General features: G+C 43.1%; 1 protein-coding gene across 4 annotated transcripts in view; it reads left to right on the forward strand.

The window, feature by feature from the left end:
* Positions 1-2,971: 2,971 nt before the first annotated feature.
* STUM (stum, mechanosensory transduction mediator homolog) overlaps positions 2,972-24,088 on the forward strand; it is a 45,343-nt gene continuing 24,226 nt past the window's right edge. The window contains exon 1 of one of the 4 annotated variants that reach the window (XM_083434598.1): positions 2,972-3,514. In XM_083434598.1, the coding sequence (XP_083290724.1) occupies positions 3,313-3,514 (202 nt within the window). In that variant the 5' untranslated portion in view covers positions 2,972-3,312. The remainder of the gene's footprint in view (positions 3,515-24,088) is intronic. The other 3 variants (XM_083434601.1, XM_083434600.1, XM_083434599.1) reach the window with 3 other exon arrangements.

Below are 24,088 nucleotides of genomic sequence, written 5' to 3' on the forward strand. Positions count from 1 at the left end.
GGCGAATTCAGTTCGGATGACCATCATATCTACTACTGTGGGCAAGAATCCCGTAAAAGAAATGAAGTGGCCCTCATAGTCAACAAAAGAGTGGCAAAAGCTGTATTGGGATGCAATCTCAAAAATGATAGAATGATCTCGATACGAATCCAAGGCAGACCTTTTAAGTTTATGCACCAACCACTGGTGCTGAAGAAACTGAAATTGACCAATTCTATGAAGACTTACAACACCTTATAGAACTGACACCAAAAAAGGATGTTCTTCTCATTATAGGGGATTGGAATGCTAAAGTAGGGAGTCAAGAGATAAAAGGAACAACTGGCAAGTTTGGCCTTGGAGTTCAAAACGAAGCAGGGCAAAGGCTAATAGAGTTCTGCCAAGAGAACAAGCTGGTCATCACAAACACTCTTTTCCAACAACACAAGAGACGACTCTACACATGGACATCACCAGATGGGCAGCATCGAAATCAGATTGATTATATTCTCTGCAGCCAAAGATGGAGAAGCTCTATACAGTCAGCAAAAACAAGACCTGGAGCGGATTGTGGCTCAGATGATCAGCTTCTTATAGCAAAATTCAAGCTTAAACTGAAGAAAGTAGGAAAAACCACTGGGCCGGTAAGATACAATCTAAGTCAAATCCCTTATGAATACACAGTGGAAGTGAGGAACAGGTTTAAGGATTTAGATTTGGTGGACAGAGTGCCTGAAGAACTATGGATGGAGACTCGCAACATTATACAGGAGGCAGCAACGAAAACCATCCCAATGAAAAGGAAATGCAAGAAAGCAAAGTGGCTGTCCAATGAGGCCTTACAAATAGCGGAGGAGAGAAGGCAAGCAAAATGCGAGGGACATAGTGAAAGATACAGGAAATTGAATGCAGATTTCCAAAAAATAGCAAGGAGAGACAAGAAGGCCTTCTTAAATGAGCAATGCAAAGAAATAGAAGAAAACAACAGAATGGGAAGAACCAGAGATCTGTTCAAGAAAATTGGAGAGGAGATATGAAAGGGACATTTCATGCAAATATTACCATAATAAAGGACAAAAGTGGTAAGGACCTAACAGAAGCAGAAGACATCAAGAAGAGGTGGCAAGAATACACAGAGGAATTATACCAGAAAGATATGGATGGCTCGTACACCCCAGGTAGTGTGGTTGCTGACCTTGAGCCAGACATCCTGGAGAGTGAAGTCAAATGGGCCTTAGAAAGCACTGCAAATAACAAGGCCAGTGGAAGTGATGGTATTCCAGCTGAACTACTTAAAATTTTAAAAGATGATGCTGTTAAGGTGCTACACTCAATCTGCCAGCAAGTTTGGAAAACTCAGCAGTGGCCAGAGGATTGGAGAAGATCAGTCTACATCCCAATCCCAAAGAAGGGCAGTGCCAAAGAATGCTCCAACTACCGCACAATTGCACTCATTTCACACGCTAGCAAGGTTATGCTTAAAATTCTACAAGGAAGGCTCAAGCAGTATATGGACTGAGAACTGCCAGAAGTGCAAGCTGGATTTAGAAGAGGCAGAGGAACCAGAGACCAAATTGCGAACATGTGCTGGATTATGGAGAAAGCTAGAGAGTTCCAGAAAGACATCTACTTCTGCTTCATTGACTATGCAAAAGCCTTTGACTGTGTCAACCACAACAAACTATGGCAAGTTCTTAAAGAAATGGGAGTGCCTGATCACCTCATCTGTCTCCTGAGAAATCTCTATGTGGGACAAGAAGCTACAGTTAGAACTGGATATGGAACAACTGATTGGTTCAAAATTGGGAAAGGAGTACAACAAGGCTGTATATTGTCTCCCTGCTTATTTAACTTATATGCAGAATTCATCATGCGAAAGGCTGGGCTGGATGAATCCCAAGCCGGAATTAAGATTGCCGGAAGAAACATCAACAACCTCAGATATGCAGATGACACAACCTTGATGGCAGAAGTGAGGAGGAATTAAAGAACCTTTAAATGAGGGTGAAAGAGGAGAGCGCAAAATATGGTCTGAAGCTCAACATCAAAAAATGAAGATCATGGCCACTGGGCCCATCACCTCCTGGCAAATAGAAGGGGAAGAAATGGAGGCAGTAAGATATTTTACTTTCTTGGGCTCCATGATCACTGCAGATGGTGACAGCAGTCACGAAACTAAAAGACACCTGCTCCTTGGGAGAAAGGCGATGGCAAACCTAGACAGCATCTTAAAAAGCAGAGACATCACCTTGCCAACAAAGGTCCGTATAGTTAAAGCCATGGTTTTCCCAGCAGTGATGTATGGAAGTGAGAGCTGGACCATGCTGGAGGAGACTCTTGAGAGTCCCATGGACTGCAAGAAGATCAAACGCATCCATTCTTAAGGAAATCAGCCCTGAGTGCTCACTGGAAGGACAGATCGTGAAGCTGAGGCTCCAATACTTTGGCCACCTCATGAGAAGAGAAGACTCCCTGGAAAAGACCCTGATGTTGGGAAAGATGGAGGGCACAAGGAGAAGGGGACGACAGAGGACGAGATGGTTGGACGTTGTTCTCGAACCTACAAACATGAGTCTGACCAAACTGCGGGAGGCAGTGGAAGACAGGAGTGCCTGGCGTGCTCTGGTCCAGGGGGTCACGAAGAGTCGGACACGACTGAACGACTAAACAACAACAACAACCTATACAGATTTTGTGTATATCTGAGCCCTCCTCCTAGTGATGGATTGCCTCTCTCTTTCGGCAATGCTTAGGTGGCTATGGGGGGAAATGTATTAAAGTTACCTTTATGAAATTCATAAACCCTCCCCTGACTTTTTTTAAAACAACTCATGTCTCCCCTGCGGCTTTTTTTAAAAAGGTAGCGGGTGGGTATTGCAAGATGTTTTCTATCATTTGAGCGCTGGATTGAAGTAAGGGGGGAAAGCGCGCGCGCGCGCTAGAGAGTTTCTGTGAGGTGAGGCGCCTGAGGACTTGGCGGGCGAGGCCGGCACCGCGCGCTTTTCGCCGGGAAGGCCAAGCGCGTGCGCGGTGGCGCCGGCCAGACCCCTCGGCGTGCTCGAGGCGGCGTGTGTGAGAAGGGGGAGCGCAAAGTGCGTGAGCGAGGGAGACGGGGAGCGCGCTCGCGCTGTCTCTTTAAGCCGCTCACTCGGGAGCCTGGGCGCGTGTTGAGCGCGGCGCCTCGCCTGGCGCGCCGCTCCGCTCTCCCTTCACTCGTGCAGGGGAGCTTCCTCAGGCAGACGCGGACGGGCGCTCCGGCTCCTTGCTCCCGGGCAGAGACCCTCCGCGGGGCGCGGCCCGCTAGTCTCTCCCTCCCTCGCTTCAACAGGCGTCATGGACCACGGCCCCAAAGAAGGGGACTCGGCCGGGGCAGCTGCCGGCGACGCCGCTCGAGGGGCTGCAGCCGCCTCCTCCTCTGGCGGCGTGGTGGTGCAAGTGCGGGAGAAGAAAGGACCCCTTCGCGCCGCCATCCCTTACATGCCCTTCCCGGTGGCCGTCATCTGCTTGTTCCTCAACACCTTCGTGCCAGGGCTAGGTAAGCAGCCCCTGCTCGGGGCGCCTCAGCGGGGGGGCGGGGGGGGCGCGCTCTGGGCGGGAAATGGGACGCACCCAAGGCGTGGGAGAGTTCCTGTGGCTCGGGGAAGATCCCTCTCCGGGCGGGCGGGCGGGCATCTGGGCGAGCGCCATGTGCCAAGGGGCTGCCCTTGAAGGCTGTCGGGGCGGCTGCTTGCCTCACAGCGCCTCGGGAGAGCGGAGCCTGGGAGCAGGCAACCGCCTTCGCGCCCTCGCGGCTACTTTTATTGACGAGCAGCGGCCAATTAATTCCCTGCAACCTGCTGCTCTCGGTTACTTGGGAGATGTGAAAGTGGGTCGCCGATGTGAGATCGCAAACAAGTTGTTCGAGCGGCGGGCAGAGGGAGACGCAAGTAAGCTGGCGGGAGGAAAAGTACTTAATATGGGCAAAGGAACCCACATAGGGATAGGTTAGCCTCCTCGGACAACGTTGCCTTTTCGCAGCTTGGGATCGGGGACAGGGCAGGCTTCTTTCCCCCCTCTTAAACCTAAGATGAACCCTGCTGGATCAAACCCAAAATCCATCTAAGTCTAGCATCCTGTTTTCCCAAAGTGACCCAGCCTTCTGGACGCCCACAAGCAGGCTCTGAGTGCAATCTCATTTCGTTGCTCTTTGCCACCTTTTACACGCACGCACACTCACTCGCGCGAGCGTTACTTCGAGGTACGTTGTCTTTGGACACGGAAGCTTTCCTATAGCCATCCTGACTTCTAGCCATTGATAGGGCTTGCTTTCCTATTAGGAATAGGTCTTAAAATTCTGTCCAAGGCATCGAAACTGGTGGCCGTCGCTACAACTTGTGGCGCTGAATTCCACAAGTGAATGATGCCAGCGCGTGTGAAGAAGTGCTTTCTTTTGTCTAGCCTGAAGCTGCCGCCGATTGGTTTCTTCTTATGCCTGCAGCCATGGTAATGATCATCAATACAGTATTGGTGTTTTGAGTGTGAAGCTCAGGGCTGCAGTCTTCATTCCAGGACGTAATCCAGAAACCGCAAGGATAACATTGCTGATTCTGCATCCCCCATGTCTGCCAATCTTGTTGGGACCTTTACAGATAAAGGGAGGCGGAAGCAACTTTGGGTTAGCATATCCCCTACCTGCAGGACAAACTGCTCACTGTCGGCTTCCCGGCTTGTTTTGTTCGCTGAATTCTCATGCAGGAAGAGGCCGCTCTTCCAATGATAGCCTGCAAGGTTTTATGTATGCAAGGAGGAAGAGGTAGAACTTTTCCAAGGGGTGAAACATACCGGTATTCCTCTTGAGTGGGAAAAGGAGCCGTATAGCTTCTTTGCAGCTCTGAACAGAAAAAGGAAGGCTGAGGGAAGAGCAAAACTGAAGAATCTTCAGAATGTTTCACGGGTGAGGCTATTGAAAGGAGCTACAAGCTTTTATAGCTGCATAGGAGCAAATATTCAGTGAAAACTAGCTTTCCTGATATGGAGATGCAGAAAGGGGATTTCTATCCATGCAGTAAACTGCATTTCTACCTGTGGTTGGAACAAAAGTGACCATCTGACAACAGGATTAACTGTTTTCTTCCCCCAAACACCTGTAGGCATGCAGTTTCATACAGGTGAAACTCGGAAAATTAGAATATCGTGAAAAAATTCATTTATTTTGGTAATTCAACTTAAAAGGTGAAACTAATATATGAGATAGACTCATGACATGCAAAGCGAGATATGTCAAGCCTTTGTTTGTAATAATAGTGATGATCATGGCGTAAATGAACTTTTCCATGATATTCTAATTTTCCGAGTTTCACCTGTATGTATTTTCTCTCAGCTGGGATGCCTTGACTTGTAAACCCACTTGTATATACTTTTGGGGAGAATATATGGTGGGGAATTAAACAGTACACTGAAAAGGATGCTGCGTAGTGGGGCAGGGTCATGGTGGCTCAGTGGCAGAACACATGCTTGGCATGTAGAAGTTTCTAGGTTCAAGCCCCAGCATCTCCAGGTAGAGCTGGGGGAGACCCTGGTCTGAAACCCTGGAGAGCTGCTTCCAGTCAGTGTAGACAATGCTGATCTAGATTGACTCTGAGTAAGTGAGAAATAAATTATAGTGATAGTCAAAAAGATGACTGAATGCATAAATGATAAATAACCCCTTCTAAACTGAGAGCTGGCAGAGCCCCTTCTGATTGTGAGGTGACCAGCTGTCATTCAGTTGTAAAGTGTTGAGTGAAATGAGGTGTTAACAGATGTTGGCGTTGTTAAAATTACATTATATATATATATATATATATTGTGTGTGGTGTGCTGCCACCTTGTAAATTGCTTTGTAGCTGGAGGATGTTGCTGCAGAATAGGCGCTGTGGGTGGATTTTGGAGGACTCTGGACCTACTGAGATATCACATACATTCCCCTGGCTAACTTTACTGGTCTCTGAATGGTGAACTGAGAGGGGGGGAAAACTCTCACTTATCCAGTTTGTATTCTACAGAAGCAATACATGTAGCAGTAATTGGTTCTCCACAGCACACTATCAGCAATAATATTAGCAGCCCTTTATCGGGAAGCTTTTAATGTGTGATGTTGTGTAGTGTTTTGTATATTCTGTTGGATGTCACCCAGAGTGGCTGGGGCAACACAGACAGATGGGTAGGGTACAAATTATTATTATTATTATTATTATTTGCTGGTAGTAGCAGTATTAAAGGATTTCTACCATTAGGTCTTTAGCTTGCGATGCACCTATCAATGCAAGTGGCTAAGACCCTATATGGGTCTTAGTTTCTTTCTCTTTAATCCATTGTGCACTAGCATCCATTATCCTTTTATCCTACACCATCCCCTTTTTTCTCACAATGACCCTATGATGTAGACTAAGCTTGAGACAAATTCCATTATCAAGAACTGGAGATGTGCCCTAGAGAGCCAGTGTGGTGTAGTGGTTAAGAGTGGTAGACTCGTAATCTGGTGAACTGGGTTCGCGTCTCCGCTCCTCCACATGCAGTTCTGGGTACCTTGGGCCAGTCACACTTCTCTGAAGTCTCTCAGCCCCACTCACCTCACAGAGTGTTTGTTGTGGGGGAGGAAGGGAAAGGAGAATGTTAGCCACTTTGAGACTCCTTCCGGTAGTGATAAAGTGGGATATCAAATCTCTTCTTCTTCTATTTATGTGTTTGTCCTACTTGAAGGGTCAAAACAGTTTCATTCTTCTATCACAGTCTAAAATCTGTTTTTGTATGCTTCCCCCCCCCCCGTATGTAAGATTAATTTTCAGGGATATTTAAAGGTTTATATTCTTGTGAGGGGGCGTACAGCCCCATCCTGTGCATGGTGGTTTAGAAGTAATCACCATTGTGTTCATTGAAAACTCACTCCTAAGAAACTGGGCATAAGATTGCCACCTTAAAGTAGTGTTAGATACTCAGATATATAAGCTAGGCACCAAATGGTTCCGGAAAGCAAAGTTACAGTCGCCAAAACGAAATGTCTAGTTGCCGTTTGGGGGTAAGACAGCTCTAAAATCTTATTTTTAAAATGATGGACTGACTGTGACTGATTATCGATTAAACAGCAGGCTAGTTCAGATGACTACCTGATCCAAGGACAGTCCATATATATACTGTGAGCAGGGCAGTGGGTTGGGGTAACCGAAGACAAGCTGTAACAATTAACTATAACATTGTTCACTGCTCCTACTCAGGCTGCACAGAAAAAGCATTTAGGTTCCTGAAATTCATTCCAATTGTGCAGATAAAATATAACTGATAGAATTCTCCAGGATGTGGTATTAGCGTGTGAAAACTGCCAAGAACCAATGATCCCCAGGCATGCACCTCCAGATGGGGGAGATATCAGGCACTATCCTGACACCCAGGCATCTTCACTTGGTCGCAAATGGTTGATAGCCAGGTGCAAAATGCACCTGACACCTGGCTGATTTCAAACACTACCTTAAAGCCTTACCTTCTTCAACATGACTCACCTTTTGTTTGATCTGGTGTTTTTCTTAATTCTGTTACAAAATGAAACGCTGTTGCTATTTTGTATGTTTACAAAGGTGTCCTTAAAACAAACACACACACAATGCACCATACAGACTGAATCAGCAATACTTGTTTGCTTTTCTGTCATTTTTCACCTCTGAACACAGTCACAGGGAAGGAAGCAACAGAATGTCACTTTAGTTGCATCAAAATTTTCCGCCTCTTGGAGTAAAAGCACATTTATGCTCCATATGCTGAAACAGGAATTAATAGCTTGTACTTTGCTCAATGTCTTTCACTTGTTTTTAAAAGTAATGATGGAAATGCCACAATGTGAATATTTAAAGCGTCTGGGAAATGAAGCCAAAGCTCTTGTAATATCTAGCTACCTCTCTCTTGTGCATTTGTACCAATACAAGAACCCAATTGTGGAAGCTGTAGTCATTTAAAACAACCTTTGTGTACTAGCAGTATGTTTTTGTACTATTTTAGCTGATTTTATCATATATTTGTAAATCACCTCCAGATGCATGTTATAGGTGATTCAATAATAATAATAATAATAATAATAATGTTGTTGTTGTTTAGTCATGTCTGACTCTTCGTGACCCCATGGACAAGAACACGCCAGGCACTCCTGTCTTCCACTGCCACCCAGAGTTTGGTCAAACTCATGCTGGTAGCTTCGAGAACACTGTCCATCCATCTCGTCCTCTGTTGACAATAGTAATAATAATAGTAATAGTAATAGTAATAATAATAATAATAGAACAGTAATAATAATTTAGAAAGTATATAGGAATTCTCACATTTTCTTTTCAGTGTACTCTAGAGTCAAACCTATACTAGAGGTTTGGCTAAAATAGAATCATAGAACTGTAAAGTTGGTAGGGTTCTCAACGGTCATCTAGTCTAACCCCCTACAATACAGAAATTGTTTGCCCAATGTGGGGCTTGAACCCACAACCCTGACATTAAGAGTCTCATGCTGCACCAACTGAGCTATCCCGAGGAATGGATTGTTCGTTTCAGTTTTTCATTTGTGGTATCTCTGCTAAGCCACTGAAGCCAACCTTTTACAAAATGGTAATCTGTTAAAGTATGGTGCGTTTTTTAAAATATGCAATAAACTGAACCCACTGTGTTCTCTGCATCTTGAAACAAGAAATCTATGAGAATCTGATCGCACATACTTTGGATATTAAAATTGAGGTGACAAGTCATTTCTGAGAAAGTTAGCTACTGCACATTCGCAAAGAATGGCTGATAGAGGAAGTGACTTTTCTTCTTGTGCTTCTTGTATAATGGACAAAACAGGAACATGTGACTCCTCAATCTAAGAGGAAATCTCCTCTGCAATGCAGGAGGGAGGGAGGAGGCAGATGAAGAAATCATCAGGTGTTTGTTTGAAGTGTGCAGCTTCTAATGTATTCAGCTCCATTTTATTAATGTTGTGAGCTTCTTTGAGGATTTCAGATGAAAAGTGAAAATAGAATCTAATGAATAAACCCACTTCATCCCCAAGGGCAGAAGTACACATAGTCTACATAGCTCCCAATTGGGAGGTGGTGATCTACAGACTTGCTGCCCAGGGCTAAGAATGTTAAGTTGCTATTTCTTTGGAACTAGGAAGGCTGTCTGAACACTTGAGTAATAATCCCTTGAATAAAATAGTGGGGGCAGGGAGGGGAGGTAAGCTCCGCCCTGCACAATCGATCACATGATGTGGCACATGCACACCATTTGAATGGCAATGCTCATCAACTTTGAGGGCCCCGCCCCCCTAAAATATTTTATTGCAGGGGCAGAAGGGACCTTGGCCCCTGGGAGTTGGCTCCTATGATCCCTTTTAAAGAGGTGTGTATCGCAGTCTTAATATACCTCCAGGGTGTAATCTTTTGTATGCTTACTTGGTGGAGAGGGTTGTGGTGGGGGAGTTGTATGTATTCTTGGATGACACGGATTAGTTAGATCAATTCTTCGCAAAGAGTGGAATGTTGACATGTGTTTTAATCTGGTTTTTAGATTACTGCTGATTTTAATTTTTTTTTAAAAAAACCATTGTAAATAGTTGATGTTTTTATTACACTCATGCAGTGAATAAATCTTGTGAAATAAAGAGATAAATACACACACTCACATCATAATTTGTTCTGGCAATGATTTTAACACCAAAGCTCTTGTCTTTATGAAAGTAAAAGCAGCCACCCATGAATTTACATAAAATTATGTATGTACATATAATATGACTTGAGTGTCTTGTGATGAAAGATGCTCAGCAGTGTGTAGTTATGACAGAATGTAACGTTAATTAAAATTATTTCAATAAAAAATGTCAACTCCAGGGATGAGAGCTTTATTTTATTCTACCTCTAATGGCATAGTGGTGTGAATTTAAATGACTCAGTGGTGTGACCTTCTCCTCAGTTAGTTTAATTACTTCTGTTTTAAACAGAGCCCTTCTTAAAGTTTTTTCTGTCCCCTGGCTAAATTTGAAATCTCTTCCATTATGTTGAACACATCATTGTACGATTGGGGGGGGGGGGGAGAATCCTGACCTAGGAGAAAATGTAGGACACACAACATACCCTATATATGTTCTTACTATGCTATATACTATGTAGAATTGTGCTAGTTATACAATTGGCATATTTTATCATCACTGCACATTGAGCTGACATTTTCACTGTCCACCATGGATTGAAGATCTCTTGCCTGATTGAGGTTGCAATCTTACACCTACCTACAGTACTTGGAAATAAAGCCCAGAACTCAGAGGAATTTACTTCTGAGTAGTCATGTAGGGATTGCACTGTAAGCCACTGCCAGCCCTGGACCCCATCCATTCATATGTGAAATGAGTTTTAGTTTGTACCCAGCTAGGAACTGAGAAGAAGACTTGGCTGTGCCCAATAAAGCTGCTTTGTGCCAGTCATTGTGGGAAGCAGATTTGGCACCCTAGTATGCTTCTGAGCCAATACATTACATTTTTGCCTCCTATCCCACCCTCCTGTTCCTTGAAGTATGTTCACCCATGGACACATTGCAGACAATGCCTTTCAAAAATATTGTAACTAAGCGGCAACTTATTTTGCAGCATAAAGGTTCTCTTTGGCTAGGGGTGACAATTAGCCCTCCTCAGTTTTTAAACATAGAACTGAATTGGGCCATCGTCATGAGGTAACAAGCCCTCCTCCCCTGTGGTGTTACAATCACCTTCAGCAAGAATAGCTTTGATCCATTTGACTCTAATCAAGTATATAAGGGTTTAACTGCATTTATTGACCTACATGTATAAAAGGGCTTTCTCGTTGTCTTCAGTGAAGAATACCCTGTTTAGCTATGAGTCTTTCTAGGCAGGCATGAGGGAGTCATAATAACTCAGGCTAATCTTCCTTGGGCAATGTTATGAGAATAAAATTACAACAATAACAACAATTTTATTATTTATACCGTGCCCATCTGGCTGGGTTTCCCCAGCCACTCTGGGCGGCTCCCAACAGAATACTAAAAACAGAATAAAACTTCCAAACATTAAAAACTTCCCTAAACAGGACTGCTTTCAGGTGTCTTCTAAAAGTCAGATAGTTGTTTATTTCCTTGACATCTGATGAGAGGGCGTTCCACAGGGTGGGCGCCACTACCAAGAAGGCCCTCTGCCTGGTTCCCTGTAACTTTGCTTCTTGCAGTGAGGGAACCGCCAGAAGGCCCTCGGCGCTGGACCCCAGTGTCCAAATATTGCACCCTTTACTGTAGATAGGCAAGAACCAAACTGTGAGTTTCAGATAACCGAGTTCCTATTTTATGATGCTGTAAAACCTTTGATATTTACTTGCTTGTTACTTTCCAGGCTGAGTTTGTATAATGACTTTTAAAAAGATCTGTTCCATGCCATGTTTTTGCATAACCTGAGTATTGTAGTTGTTTTGCTGCACACTGTGCAGAGATTGTAGCTATAACAACTTTAAATATCTGGAAATAAAATATTAAATTGTGAATTTTAATGAATGGAGTGCTATTGATGTGGATTAGAGAATAAACACACGTGGGAAAAGACACTGCTGGGTATCTGTTAATCTAATTCATCCTTTAATTTAATTGAGCCAGATGCATTACAAAGATTAAAGTGAAGGTGAAAGAGGATGAATAGTAGGGAAAGGGAGGATTGTTTTATTAAAGTTTGGTTTTGAAAAATGTTCATACATCTGCCATGGCCCAGTGGTGCTCATACTCTAAACTAAAAAATGGGGTTCACTTCAAACACAGCTAGCCTGGAAGCTGAGCAGACTTGTGAAGGAGGAATGGAGAATTCGGTCCTTCCGCTAGCTGCCTTGCTTGTCTTCGTGGACTTCCTGGTTGCCTGTGGCTACCAGGCAAGCTGTTAAAAATAAAACTACTATAGCAATCTAGGGATCTAGTTACTAGATTCTAGTACCAGGGATGTTCTGCAATGAGAGCCACATTTGGAGTACATTATGAGCATGGTGCCTGTTCTGTTTTGCAAATCTGTTTGTATAAACTTGCTTGCTATTTTCATAAGTATGGCAGATTGCAACTACAAGTATATGTTGCAATTATTAGTAGAACTAGGAATAGTATCTTGACAAGTTCTTGAGGATGGTAAAAGTCAGCATGCATTTGTAACAGTCACAAACTCTTAGATGCAGGATTATAAAGCCACTGACTAACTTTAGGATGAGCCAGTCTTCCAGTTTGAATTATCTCATGAATGTGAGTATCTTTTAAAAATAAAGAATTATAAGAACATTCTAGCCTAACCTATGTATGTTGACTCAAAAATAATATGTATTCGGAAGGGCTTATTGCATGGATAGGATTATTGGACCTTCTCCAAGAACTGGACTGGGTTTGTTAACTGTTTTCAATAATAAAAAGGGCTGCTAAGCAGAAAAGTGTATCCCAGGGCAGATTTATAGGACTGTTGAAAGACACAAAATCTTGGGTTTTAATGGAAATTCCCACATAAAATTTCAGGACTAATCAATGTGAATCACTATTCTAGACTAGGCTGAAAGTTAGAATAGTTGTAGTGTTGCAAACTATTTTACATAATGGTGTGCAGATATTTTGTAAACAAAATAGGTCCGATGCAATGTCTTTTCTAAAATTTACTAACAGTTTAAAATGATCTCAGCCAGAGATTTGAAAAACTGTCAATCCAACCCAGTTTTGTGTTTTTCTGCATGCAGGGGGGCAGGCAAGTTTTAAAGTGTATTCATAAAAGAATGGATTTCGGATTTCATAAATGGGTCTTGTTAATTTGCTATTTTTAAAATACTTGTGAGACCTTTCCTGTTGCCATGACAATTTCCTCTCCATAAATATGATTCCGTGTATCTCTTTGTGCACCTATCTTACATTCCTTGATAAGAATATAGGCACCCTATTCAATCAGACCAAAGGCCCACCTGGACCAGCATCTTCTCACAGTGGCAACCAGATGCCTATAGGAAGCCCACAAACGGGACCTGAGTACAACAACACTCTCTTTATCACGCTCCTCAGCAACTGGTTTTCAGAGGCATGCCATCTGCAGTACTGGAGGTAGTAGGCTGACATCATAACTAGTGGCCATTTGATAGGCTTATTCATGAATTTGTCCAACCCCCCTTAAAGCCATTCAAAAAGGTGGCCTTCACTATATCTTCTGGGAATGAGTTCCATAGTTTACGTATGCACCATTTGAAGAGATCATTTCCTTTTGTCTGTCCTGAATCTTCCACTGGATGTTTCCAAGTCCTAGTATTTATTCATAAAGTTATGCATTCAATTTACCTCCACCACCATCCCACCCAAAAAAACTAGGTCTGGGGAAACTTTTTGGTCCAGTGGACCAGATCTTTATGTCCCCATCCTGTGGGAGGGGCAGGTATGTGGGGTTTGGGGGAAAGGCCTTATGGGCTAAATTTGGCACACGGGGCCAGAGGTTCCCCACCTGTTCTAAACAAAAAAGGCCCAGATGTTACAACCATTCCTCATAGGGGAGTTGCTCCAGCTCCTTGAAGAGCAGCAATCATAGCTGTGCCCAGTATTCCATGTGTGGTTGCACCATAGATTTGTATGACGGCGTTGTGGCATAAGCAGTTTTATTTTCATTCTCTTTCCTAATGGTCGCTCGCATGAAATACACCGTTTTCACTGCATTTTTGTCAAGCTACCAACCATGATTCCAGGACCTGCCATCTGTCCAGTCACTGCCAGTTGAGTATATGTGAAGTTAGGAATTTTTTTGCCCCAGTGTGTGTCACTTGGTGTATATTAAACGTCTCTTGCTATTTAGCTGCCCATTTACCCTTTGCAATTCTCTTTTTATTCTTGCCACAAGTCAATAAAATTGGCTGCCTCACTTCTCTCCTATACCTTTCAAGTGATATATAGGAAAAAAGTACCGTATTACATAGTTCAGTGGGTGTGGGGCATGAGTCCATTAATCTTTCAGAGATTAGTAAGAGTACCTATGCTTGGTAGTAGCTCTTTGCATCTGGATTGTAATATTGTTGAGTGTGAGTGGTTAATGTATGAGTGGTTGATAGAGACAATGTTTGAGGTTTGTAGTGGCTGTGTGAAGTAGATCGTGATGAGTTAGGGATTGTATATGTGCATTGATTGACTCTGTCCATTTCTGGTTTATTTTATGCAATTATTTAGAAAGATTTGCAAAGCTCTCTTAAGCAGTGTACATGATAAAATCATGAATAAACACAGCTAAAATCCACAAAACGGTTGATTTTATCTTTTATGTGGATAGTTATCTGTAACACAGAGAGACACACACAGCAGAAGACGAAGTGAATCCCAGAGAATTGATTATTGATTGGTTTTTAAATTTCTATATTGCTTAATATATTTTCAAAAAATCTAAGCAGTGTACAGAAAACTGAAGCAACAACAGATAAACAAAATGTTGCAAAAATACGCAGTTACATATAAAAATGTTGCATTGATAACAAAGTTACTAATCAGTATCAATTCATTTTCCTTCTGGCACACTCTCCCTCTCAGCCTCTAGGTTCTCACCCAGTAACTGCAAACAAGCTCTCAGCTCACCCACAAAAGTCTCACAGCAAGGAGAGTTCTCAGAAACAGCAGACATCACCTTAGTCTCCCTAGACATCACCCTAGACTTGCTTTTTGTGGACAGGCTCAAGGTGGATGGCACTTCCTCAGGCTGTGTCCTATTCAGCTGCACTCTCCACACCCAGGGTCTGGAGGGCTGCATGGAATTAGGCTGCTGTGGGTCCCCTGCCACTGTTCAAATTGTTCACAATTCTAGATGTTCTGATGAGAACATTTCAGGTGAAGTATTCAGAAATGGCCTATAATAAGCAGCGATGTGAACAAAGTTGCATATGAGTAATATTAATATCTCAAAACTGTTTCATAAGGATACCCCAGGCAACAATCCATCAAATTCCATCATTGCTACCACCTCCTCATATACTTAATACCTGTCTTGGATTTGATTTACTGTGTCACTCATGTAAGCATTGAGGCAGCTGGAAAAGTCCACCCTTCTATCTTCATAGTGGAACAGTTTTAAGTGTATAGACTGAGGGCAGGGAACCACAGGTCTGGGGGGGGGGGGGCACTGCCTCTCTGTCAGGTCCTTCTCAGCAGGCCTCAACTCTCACCTGCTCTGCTCTGCACCCTGCTCAAGTACTTTTACTGATTTGGAATGTGTTAATGGAAATATGTGTATCTGTAGAAACCCCATGGCTGGAATGCAGCCTGTGCAAAGAGTTGCATTTGTTTTGTATGCCTATCCAAACCCATTTTTGCCACTGTCCCTGCCCCTCACTTGCATGTCCCCCCCAATGTGTAGTTCATGAGGGAATGTTGCCCTTGGTTTCCCTACTGCTGCTGTAAAGAGAAAGCTAAGCCTTGTTAAATGTGACAAGGTGCAGTGCTCAAAAACCAGAGACACTCCCGTCTCCATGAATTAGCAGAGGACTGAAAGCTTAGCCGACGCATGGAGAGCTTTTACCATGCAAAGACCACACAGAAACAAAAGGCTTTCTTCAGCACAGTTTACTGAGGATTAAAACGTACAGTTCATCCTGAAATACAGCATGGTCCAAAACGTAGCTCTTTAAAGCCCCTTGCCCACACACAACTACATTTGAAATAATAGCCCTTTTGAATATGGTGGGACATCTTTACCAAGGGTGCCAACTTGAATAAAATATTGGAGGAACCCAGGTAAGCTCTGCCCCACATAATTGATCACAAAGCACACACACCATTTGAATGGCTATGCCCATGAACTGGAGGGGAGGGCTGGCCCCCTCAAATATTTTATTGGGGGGCAAAGAGCCCTTGGCCCCTTGGTGTTGGTTCCTATGGTTCTTAGCATATTCTGTTTACCATGGTGATCTCCCCCTCAGCTCCCCCTCTGGAGTGTAAGTACTAAGCAAGGGTTGGGAAAAATTCCCTTGCAGACAGACACCGTCCTTTTTTCATTTGTAAGTTTTTAACAGCTGCCTTATCTTAATAACAGTGAAAGCCAGAAACTTGTGGTTAGCATAAACCAGACTTCCTTGTGTATGCATTTGTAAAGAAAACAAAACTGTACCAAGATTGGAGGAATGGAATCTAAAATATTGCAAAAATGGAAAACGGCTGAGCAAACTCCATCTGGAGCTGAGGCAAATTTACCACTTCATGAATTGATGATGACCATAAAAGGGGGACGGGAAAACCCTATTCTAGAGAACCATCTGTTCTGGACATGAATATGACCCCAACACAGGAGGAAATAGTACTTGGGTCTTGAGAAATACGGAATGGAATGAAAGAGAGGGGGAAAGCTCTGATACAATAGTTTGTTTAAGCGGTCAGTCCCCCGGAGCCACCGTTTGCTAAATAATGAAGTTTCTCACAATAGAATAGTTTAGTGATAGAGCACATACTCAAGTCCCAGTTTCAGTCCCTGAATCTCCCAAGTTATAAGAATCATGTAACTGGTGATGGAGAAAGTGTATTTCCGGCAGAAATCCTGGACAGCCCCTGCCAATCAGCATAGACATAATGGGAGTGAGGTGGTTGGTTTTGGTAACACCTTTGTACCAGTTGCAATAGTTTCCTGTGGATTTCTGAGCACAATTTAAAATGCTCAATTTCAGCCTTTAACGCCTTAAACAGTTTGGGTTCGAGCTATTTGTTGAATCACTTGCACATGTATCAGGCTTCTTGCACATAGAGGCCTAAAATGGAGGCCCTTGTGTATCTGTGAGGTTGGTAGCCACAAGGAAGCAGAATTTCTTTGCCTCACACCTTTGGCATTCCCTGCCAGTGCATCTACCATAGGCTGCCATGCTTCAAGGATTTTGGACTAGCTGGCTTATTCTTTTTGTTAGCTGAACTAGGGTCACTATTGCTGTGGGGGAGTGTTGGTTGACTGTATTGGCTTTTACTTTGAGAGGTTTTGATGCTTTTCGTATTTTTATGGTTGTGAGCCACCTTGGATTTTCATTGTCCTGAAAGGCAGCGTAGAAAATTTTTAAAATAAATTAAACTGAATTAAAATTAAATTAACATTATTTACTTAAAGGTAAAGGTACCCCTGCCCGTACGGGCCAGTTGTGCCCGACTCTAGGGTTGTGCGCCCATCTCACTTAAGAGGCCGGGGGCCAGCGCTGTCTGGAGACACTTCTGGGTCACGTGGCCAGCATGACGAAGCTGCTCTGGCGAGCCAGCACCAGCGCAGCACACGGAAACGCTGTTTACCTTCCCGCTGTAAAGCGGTACCTATTTATCTACTTGCACTTAAGGGTGCTTTCGAACTGCTAGGTGGGCAGGAGCTGGGACCGAAAGACGGGAGCTCACCCCGCCACGGGGATTCAAACCGCCGACCATGCTATCGGCACCCACAGTGCCACCCGCGTCCCTATTATTTACTTACCCATCCCCAAATTGAGCTGATGGAATTAAAAAATAATATACTGTATGCTGCTACTTCTTAACAGAGAACCTGATTGTGAGTTGTGTTTTCCAAGCAAGCAATTAACCAAGCTTGGAAATCCAAAAATAATGTACGGTACTGCAAAATTTACTCTATTCTTCACCTAACAAGAAGAGCTTAATTTTTATTATTTTAGGTACCTTGGTTTGAAGTTCTGTAGAATAATTTGTGTAAAGGAGGTTGGGTGGGGGAATAAAATCCTAGCAACATTAGGCTTCTACCAGTGATTGACAGGAGGTTTGCTAGGTAGTGGGTAGAAACTGCCAGTTGCAAGTTACAAAGAAGGTGGATTAGTAGGCTTCTACTATTGATAATTAATCTATATAGTAACATATGACAGTCCGAGGTAAGTGCAGATACCTGCAGCGCTTAAAATAGATGGGGGCTGCAATCTTAGACATATTTAACAGGGAGTAAGCCCCACTGTCCTGCCAACCTAGCAGTTTGAAAGCACATCAAAGTGCAAGTAGATAAATAGGTACCGCTCCAGCGGGAAGGTAAACAGTGTTTCCGTGCACTGCTCTGGTTCGCCAGAAGCGGCTTAGTCATGCTGGCCACATGACCCAGAAGCTGTACGTTGGCTCCCTCGGCCAATAAAGTGAGATGAGCACCGCAACCCCAGAGTCGTCCGCGACAGGACCTAATGGTCAGGGGTTCCTTTACCTTTTTTTTAAGCCCCACTGAGCAGTCTGAAATTTACTCTGAGTAAATTTTGTACTATGGGGATTGGTGATGGAGAGACAAATGAGCTAGATATTCTGCATAAAACGCAGTGTCTTGAGAAGCTTCGGTTTTTGAACCCTTAGGGCTGCAAATAAAGGCTTGGGAAATGGTGGTATCTAGTTAGAAACTCAAAATCTAGATAAATCATTTATTTGCTGGCTACCTCTACTTCTAACTTCCATGCTTACTAGAAACTGCCATTTTGTGGTAGCTGTTTCTGATAAACACATACATCTAATTTTGTTCCTTTAGGGCAAATCCGAGGCATTACTTTTCGTACTCGGGAAACAAAACCAAGATTCTTCTACGTCTGTATTTGTATTGTGAAAATCATATACTACATGTTAGGTATTTCTAATACATATAAATAAATGGGTTGGGGGGAGTTAGCATGAGATGCTAGGCTGATTAGTGTGAACAGTCATTATTTGGGGCTGAGTTCTCTCCTCAAGATCCCTAGAACTTAAAAATTTATGCAGCGAAAAAGTGGGGTCCATCTTGTTTTTAGGTCATGAGCATATAAATGCATGCAGATGAACTTGTATGTCACCATGCAGTATACAACATGCCATTTCATACTCTCTAGCTGCTGGGACATAATCTTGCCTTTTAAATTGGTGGCAGACAGGCTTTTGCAGAATAAATGAATAAAGTAGGCAGGGTAGAGCCTTCAGCCGTGTATAATAATGAGTCTTGGGAAGCTATATTTACAAAAACGGAGTTTCAAACTTGTACCTATTTTTATCTAAGAAATGTAGGAGAGTAGTGGTCAGGATGTTAGAGTTCAGTGCTATGCCTTAGGCCTTTGCCCATCTCTTGTATAGCAAAAGCAAAATAAATTCTGCAAAATAAGTAAGCAATTATTGTCTCAGTTTCTTGCCTCGGGTTTTTTGTTTTAATGCAAAAGGTACCTACTCCAGAGTTTTGACTCTGTGGGTAGCAGCTACACCGACTACTTTTGCTTTCTGCTTGCTCAGGTAGAATGGAGCATAGACACCAGAGCCAAGAGATGCAAAGCACACATGCTTTGCTCGAAATCCCCAAAGGCTTAATCTGCAGACTATTGCAGACCTTATCAAGGTGCGTAGAATGGCAGTGTGCCCAAGCTCCAGTTTGTTCATGAGATCTGTTCACCAGAGGTATGATGGCAGAAGTGGGTCTCCTAAGGCGGGCAGTGCTGAACTGCAGTCGCTCTTTTAAAATGGTTCTGGTTTAAGGAGTTGCTTATGCCTACTCTGCTTACCAGAGGCCTCATGTTCTTCTTGCCTTTCCCCACCACACTTCTGAAATACTGGGAGAGGCTTAGGATGGGCAACCACTAGGAGCAATGTGCTACATTCCACACTGGCTGTCCGTGCTCTCCTGCACTGTCTCCTTTCAAGGCTCTGACAGAGCCCATTGACAGTGTTATGAACTGAAGTTATCACCCTGGGCCAGCAGGGGGATACTGTAGATAGTTTTCACTCAGGTCCACATATACAAATAAGGGATTGAAAGTGATGTTCAGTGATTGGATAGTTACAGAAAGTTGTTACAGTTGTGTGGTACTGGAGCTCTATATAAGCAGGCTGGCTGAACGCTTCAGTTCTGTTCTGTTCTGGCCTGTGAATAAACAAGAGCTGTTTGAAGAATTGCTTTGTCGTCTGATATGTTCACCTACAACTTAACAGACAGCACTGATAATGTGTCCATATTTGTAATGGCTTTAAATGAAAAAAGCCTGTTTGGGCTTTAATTGACAGCAACCCATAAGCAAGTAAGGAAAGGGGAGCCTTGCTTGACTCCTTCCATCCCTGCCCTGCTTGTTTATGAGTGTGGCCCCAGTTTCTAGGCTGTCAGGTCAAAAGCCCTGGTAGATTTATTTTTTATTTATTGCCTTTGAATCCCACCTTTCCTCCAGGGAGCTCAAAGTGTGCAGAAGCTTTCTCTTTCTCCCCATTTTATCTTCACAACAACCCTGCAAGGAGGGTAGGTTAGGCTGGGAGCGAGAGACTGGCCCAAGGTCACCCCGTGAGCTTCATAGCTGAGTGGAGATTTGAATCCTGGTCTACCAGGTCTTAGTCCAACACTCCAACCCCACTGGCTCTCTAGATCTGCTTCCTATTGTCATAACAGTTTATCCCTGGAAGAGGATCAAAGAACATCATGCTTTTGCAAAAAGAAAGGGGAAGATTGGGATAAAGAAGAAGGAATAAACTCTCAAGATATTCTTTATTCTCCTTAACCTGTACAAGAATCCTACTGAATGGGCAAATGGAGCATTATGGGGTTGGGGTAGTATTTCCCCCCCTCCCTAATTATAATTCTGGTGGCTGTTCCTGTGCTGTGTGTGACATTGGTGTGCACAGCAACACGCAGATAGCCCAAGTAATAGCAGGCCCTTCACTAGAAGGCTGCAAAGTCAATGCAACCTTCAGCCTGTCTAGTGAGAATAAAAATGAAGCTTAGATAAATGTGCACACACAAAGCATTTTACTGGAGGGGGGAAAAGTAATAATTTTAAACGCAATGTTTAAAATTTGAGTTTTAAAGGCACAGTTGGGACTTGTTCCCTAGCAACGGTTCGCATCTAATCCTTGTGAATGATGCCAACGTTGTAAAAAAGCTGCCCTGAAGAATAAAGCGAAGGGAAGGAGGCTAGGAAAAAAAGCTGGTTGGGTACAAGGAATTGTGAGAATCTTTCAGAGTTTGACAGGCTCTGCCAATGCAGAGAAGACAGGAGTATTACTTGTTAATAGGCAGCTGAAAGCCAGTTCACACAACCATTATGGCTACTAGCCATGAAGGCTGTGTTATATACCTCCGTTGCCAAAGGCCATATGCCTCTGAACATCAGTTGCTGCGAAACCCATGTGGGAAGAGTGTTGCATTCAGGTTCTGCTTATGGGCTTCCCATAGGCATCTGGTTGGCCACTGTAAAAACTGGAAGCTGTGCTAGATGTGTATTTGGCCCCATCACACAGGGCTTTTCTTACATTCTGCATTGAACTGCCCCAGTTGACACCTGCTTCTTGTTTGTTGGCTGCAGGCCATGTGACTCCTTCTCGATGAACAGCAGCTTCCATGCTGCTGCCCACCTCACACTGAAGTTGGCTTGCAGTGGTGCAAAGAGCCTGCAGCTTCTGTTTGTGGTGTACATTTGTGCCTCAAGACTGGAACTGCCACTGGCGAATATTCTTTGTGTTGCATTCATTTATCTGGGGGAGAACCAAGTGCACCACTTTGAGCTCCTTGGAGGAAAGGCGGGATATAAATTAGGGAAAAATAAACGCATATAGCACTGTTCTGCCAATGTGTTCAAGGCGGTTTATAAGCTAAAATAACAGCATGCAAACTGACAGACACAATACAAAATGGGAAGCTACTGGACAACTCACAAACAACAGAAGGCTGTGTGTTTATTTCAGTTAATATATAATCACAATTACAGGGTGTAGGTATTAGGGGTTTGCGTTATGGCTTCATGGAAGGTATAAGCTTTGAGGAGGGAGTTGAAAGAAGCAAGAGGAGGCATCACGTAATTTTTCCAAATGAAAGTGTGGAGTCATTTGAGAACAAGGAGAGCTTCAGACAGCTGAGGGCAGTGGGACTTGAAGAGGGAAGGCCATGTGCAGAGATAGATCTTGATACAAAAGTAGAGAACAGTGCTGTGAAGTTCTTACAGCTCAGGTGTTGCACAACTATTATATTATCACCTGTGTTAATGGTTATAGTTGCATAACAGTGATTGAAGAAGGCCAGCTATCAAAGGGCAAGGGTTAGGATTGATTTGTGAAAACCAAGTAGAGAGCTCCTCGTTTGCAGCGCTGTTCACGTTTCACTGCAGCTATTGCAAGTGTACGGTGAAGGGGTGTACAAAATGTGAATTGGGTTGCAAACTCCGTGGGAGGTAGGGATGTGGGAGAAATTAAATTCAGCTCATATTTAAAGGCGAATCTCTCAAATCTGAACTTTCCAAAACAATGTGAGAGCTGAAATGCAACCATCCTTCCAAATTCACACTTACTCGAATTTTGCGGTGCAGTTCTCCGACTGACCATCGTTCAGAAAAATGCATATATCCATGATCAAAAAATGAACCTATTACTGGAAAATAGCATACAAATGCATTATATTATGGGAAATTGCTTGCAGAAATGTACACTGCATGCAAAAATATATTTATGGGCTGGGAGTAGAGGAAACTGACAGAAGGCCCCCCAACTTAGCTGATATAAAAGGTTTACAATCCACTTGCCTTGTAGACACTGATATGAGTTTCTAGCCTGGTTACAGTTCTTCTTTTAGGCTGCAAAGGAGGTCACAAACTATCTTCATCTGGCTCATCAGGGGAAAATACATTGCTACAGAGGTTTCTGAATTTAGATACAGAAAAGTCCAAACATTATAAATAGCTGTGTACACTGGTTGCTAATAATCCACAGCATTTGGCAAGCAAAACTTTATCTTTTTTCAAAGGGAATTAAGGACTTTGAAGGGTGGGGGACAAATCTGGCCCTTGAGTGTCTGGCCCTTCCCCCTGTGTTTGGAAATGATTATTTTTAAAGCTTTGTTTAAAAGGCTGGGTGTACTGGAAAACACAAAACTGCTGAGACCATGGCAGCCCGCAATCTTGATTTCCTAGAGGTATCTATACATATAAATTAGCACATACAAATTCTATGAAACTTTGTGTTATTGGCCTATGACCCTGACTCCTTAAGTACCCAGCAACACCCTAGGCAAGCTGTAACACAATTTTCCATTTAGCCCTTGAAAGTATGAAATCTGAGTGTGTTCTAGCCTGTACCAAAGCCAAGACACTTTTATTGGTGAAATTGTCCTAGTAGCACTGGTGTATCTATGAACTTTACTTGGAACAGGCAGATTTTTCTGTAGAACATAATGTGCATTAAAATTAAGGTAACATTTCAGAGCTACATTTAGGGATTTTTTAAAAAAAATTCTTTTGAATGACAGCTTTTGCTATCAGATCAATCTCTGTAGCTGATACGGCTAAAAATGCTTGTCAGCATGAGTGTAGAATTTTACAATGCAGGGATACAATGCTGCATCTAATATAACAAGTAGAAGTCTACTTGGTGTTTGTGTGTTTGTGTGTGGTTGTGGTAGTCAGATGGGAAGAAAAAACCCCATTCTGTTCACAGAGCAAGAAAGAAAATGCAGTTGAATTAACTTCAGCGCCATGGTTATTTGATATTTACATTCAGCCCTAGAGTAACTGCAGAACAATTCCAACCACCTCACCCACCCTGGGACCTTAGAGTGAAGGGCAGGTAATGAATTAATAATAATCATCAGTGCTTCTTTTCTAAAAAAAAATGTTTAGGGATACTCTCATTTTCCTACTCACATTTAAATACCGCACCTCATTGAGGCCAAAATTAGATTCACAAAATGTTTAGGGGTATGTGTACCCCTGCATACCCCCAGAAAAAGGACTAATAATAATAATAATAAATATTCAGGTTGTAAAGTATGTAGGAAAATAGCCAGATTCACATGTTACCCTTGGTATTTGTAGCCACATCCTTTCTGATGCTGCCTTACCTTTCACACCCATGTGTGTAGATCTGAGCCATAATGGGAGTCCATGCCACACCTTTTTTTCATTCTCCCTGTGAAATTGTGTGTCCCCTTTTATGGTGACTTCACACATTCCTTTTGGAAAGGATGCAAAACAAATTGTGAAGAGGCAGGTGGGTGTCTAAGGGTAGAGAAGGTGCAATGTGTCCCCATCGTTGATGCAACTAAGCTGATTCTCCTTCACCTTATTTAGTTGTATTTAGTTGACTAGCTGAATCAAAATGATAAGGGGATATACATCTGAAAGTTGGTCATCTGCACTGGGTTTCTTTCAATGGGATGTGCATCCTCATTTCATCCAAC

The sequence above is a fragment of the Podarcis tiliguerta genome (assembly GCF_965153285.1).
Source record: "Podarcis tiliguerta genome assembly, chromosome: 3".
Taxonomy (NCBI): Eukaryota; Metazoa; Chordata; class Lepidosauria; order Squamata; family Lacertidae; genus Podarcis; species Podarcis tiliguerta.